The sequence below is a fragment of the Vicia villosa genome, linkage group LG3 (assembly GCF_029867415.1).
Source record: "Vicia villosa cultivar HV-30 ecotype Madison, WI linkage group LG3, Vvil1.0, whole genome shotgun sequence".
NCBI classification, from domain to species: domain Eukaryota; kingdom Viridiplantae; phylum Streptophyta; class Magnoliopsida; order Fabales; family Fabaceae; genus Vicia; species Vicia villosa.
This window is the reverse complement of record NC_081182.1, coordinates 47,559,549-47,562,585: the sequence shown is the minus strand read 5'-3', so window position 1 is coordinate 47,562,585 and position 3,037 is coordinate 47,559,549. Positions and strand designations below refer to the sequence as shown.

General features: G+C 32.1%; 1 protein-coding gene across 1 annotated transcript; it reads left to right on the top strand.

The window, feature by feature from the left end:
• Positions 1-1,121: 1,121 nt before the first annotated feature.
• LOC131655636 (2-oxoglutarate-dependent dioxygenase 19-like) lies at positions 1,122-2,779 on the top strand. Its single transcript, XM_058925474.1, has 4 exons — positions 1,122-1,486; positions 1,575-1,813; positions 1,925-2,252; positions 2,325-2,779. Exons 1-4 carry the CDS (start codon positions 1,253-1,255, stop codon positions 2,568-2,570), a joined length of 1,047 nt encoding a protein of 348 aa, XP_058781457.1. The 5' UTR covers positions 1,122-1,252; the 3' UTR covers positions 2,571-2,779.
• The last annotated feature ends 258 nt before the right edge of the window (positions 2,780-3,037 follow it).

The window sequence follows — 3,037 nt, the reverse complement described above, 5'->3', positions numbered from 1 at the left end:
TAAAAAAATTGTTCAAAGACATAGTAATAAATTGTTTAACCATTTTTCATAACTTTTGAAAAAGAAAATAAATAAAACTTATAATCATACAAAAAATATTACATTAAATTTATTTAATTAAAATTTCATTTCCTTTTTCTTAATTTGATATTCATTACTTTAATTTCAATATTTCAACTAATTGAAATTATTCACAATTTATTTTCTAAGTATTTATATATATTAACATTTATTAAAATAATTTAAATTAATATTTGTGAGACCCAACTCAATATAAAACAATATAACTCCCACATTCAGTCCAAAATTTTAAATTTGTTAAATTTCATCCGTATTTTAAAATAGTAGTGTTATTTAGTGAAATACAATTTTTTATTGATTAATAATATAAAAATATTTTATATTTTTGGTATATATTTTATTTTCTTAAGTTTTTTGAAGATGTAGTACTATTGAAAGGAAGAAAAAAAGTGAATGTGTTTTTTTATTTTTGAAAATTTGATAATCTCGACTAAACTAAGGACCAATTCCACCATCTACTAGCAGAATTTTGTATGAATTCAACACAAAAATTATTAACAATTAGATAGATTCGAACTCATAACTTTAAGGCTATGTTTGGGAGTTTGGAGGGAAGGGGAGGAGAGGGTTTTAAAAAATAAGAAGAATTGGGTGAAAAGAATAAAAGGATTTTGAGTAGGAGGGTTTTGGAGGGTTTGGTTTTATTCATAACACCAAAAACCCCATAAAATGGGGGAACTCAAAAATTGTATTGAAGAAGGGTTTTGGAGGGTTTTGAAGGGCTTATATAAATTTTCCAAATATCTTTTAGGTTGTTATACTATTTTGAAAGTTAAAAATTTTGTAATGATTATGACTCTTTTATCATTCTAAACAAAATCATTTTTTCAAAAAATGTCAAATATTTCTCTATATTTTTTTAAAAATTCGTTTTCGGAAGCCTTCCCCTCCCCTCCCCTCCAAACTCCCAAACATAGCCTAAGAGAAACACACTCTTAAAATCTAAACCTCCACCGATAGCCCAACATTAAAAAAATTGAATGTGTTATTTTGGTCCTCATTCATTTTGACTTATACCATTGAAGTTGTTTTAACTGCAGTTTATTGTTGTCCACATATGAGTTTCTGAGATTTTGTTTTTCCTTCTCACTTCCTAATCCTTTTCAAAATCACTTCACTATCTGTATATCATTATCAACCATTAAGTTCAATACCTCAAAGATACATCCTCATGGCTTCATCTTCTACCAATATATCAAACATTAAAGTCTTTGCTGAATCAAACGGAGCCTCTCCTATCCCTTCCATTTACCATTCCGTTACAGATACTCATGATGTTGCAGACCACCTTGCAGCTTCCTTTCCCGTCATTGATTTCTCTCTCCTCGCTTCAGATGATCCTCAAATCCATACCAAAGCTGTTGATGAACTCGCCAACGCATGCGCTGATTGGGGTTTCTTCATGGTAACTCTTCCTTTCTATTATTTTTTTTTTCATTCTAGTTTTTTCAAACGATACATGAATCTCAATATCTGTGACTGTGACTGTGAAGCTCACAAACCATGGAATTCCGGAGAGTCTAATGAAAGAGTTGATGAAAATATCTAAAGAGTTTCACGATTTGCCGGTGGAAGAAAAGAATGAGTATCAAGACAATGGCGATACTTTCGCACCCATCAGGCATGGTACCAGTATCTACCCTCCAGTAGAAAATGTTCATTATTGGAGAGATTTTCTCAAAGTTTTTACATCTCCACAATTCTATTTCCCCGACAAACCACCAGGTTACAGGTAGTTAATTAACTTCTTTTTTTTGGTATAAACCGAATGTCCTCTACGCGCATCTGCAGAGACGAAAACTCTAAATTAATAAACAAAATTGATTCTTCTGGTTTTGTGCAGGGAGGCTGCTTTCGAGTATAGCGAAAAAATCAAGGCTATAGCGAGGAAATTAATGCAAGGAATATCCGAGAGTTTGGGATTAGAATCCGATTCTATAATTGATTCCACTGGTTTTGATTCTGGCTTACATTTCTTGGTTGTGAACATGTACCCTCCTTGTCCACAACCAGAACTTGCTCTGGGCTTGCCTACACATTCTGACGTTGGTTTCTTAGCCATGTTCATTGAGAATGGACTTGGAGGACTTCAAGTTAAATACAAGGGCAAATGGGTCAATGTCAAACCTATTCCAAATTCTCTAGTTGTCAACATTGGAGATCAACTTGAGGTTAGTAACTAATCTCTTCTTGTTCTCATTTTCAATCCTTTGATTAATGATTATTCTCTAAATATTGATTAGGCTGTGAGTAATGGGAGGTATTTAAGCGCGTTACATCGTGCCATCCTGAATAACAAGGGCACTAGAATTAGTATTGTAGTGTTTAATGGACCTGCAGAAGATAAGGAAATTGGACCTGCTCCTCAACTGTTGGAGAAAGAAAAGCCATTGTTCAAAACTATTAAGTATCGGGATTATTTCTCAGTTCAACAGAAGTCGCGATTTTCAGAGGAAAGGGCTTTGGACCAATTTCGGTATAGTGCTTAATTGATGATATGGTTGAAATTGGAAGAATATGAATATTGAATGTGGTGGTGGATTTCTCTTTTTCTGGTTTTATTGGACAAGTCCATGTCGTCGTCATTTCATGTAATGTAAGTTTTTTTAGATTTTTCCGTATCTACTAGATTTTATTTGATTCTGCAAATATTCTGACTTTATTTGACTTTTTTTTTCCGCACTGAAAGCATATTGATATGAAGGTTAATCTTTTTTTTTTATTTTGTTTCTAGCTATTTGGAGGATGTTTTTCGTATTTTATGAATTCTTTGAATTTTTGAAATATGCAAACATGTCGTTATCACTTTCACTTTAAGAATCTTCATCTTCTTAGTGCTCCATGTCTTTCATCATCAAAACCTATTACTTATGTTAAGCACATTGAGCCACAGTAACATGAGAAGCATAAACACACCATACTAAATGGACAAATGATTTAAATGATAGACTTAATC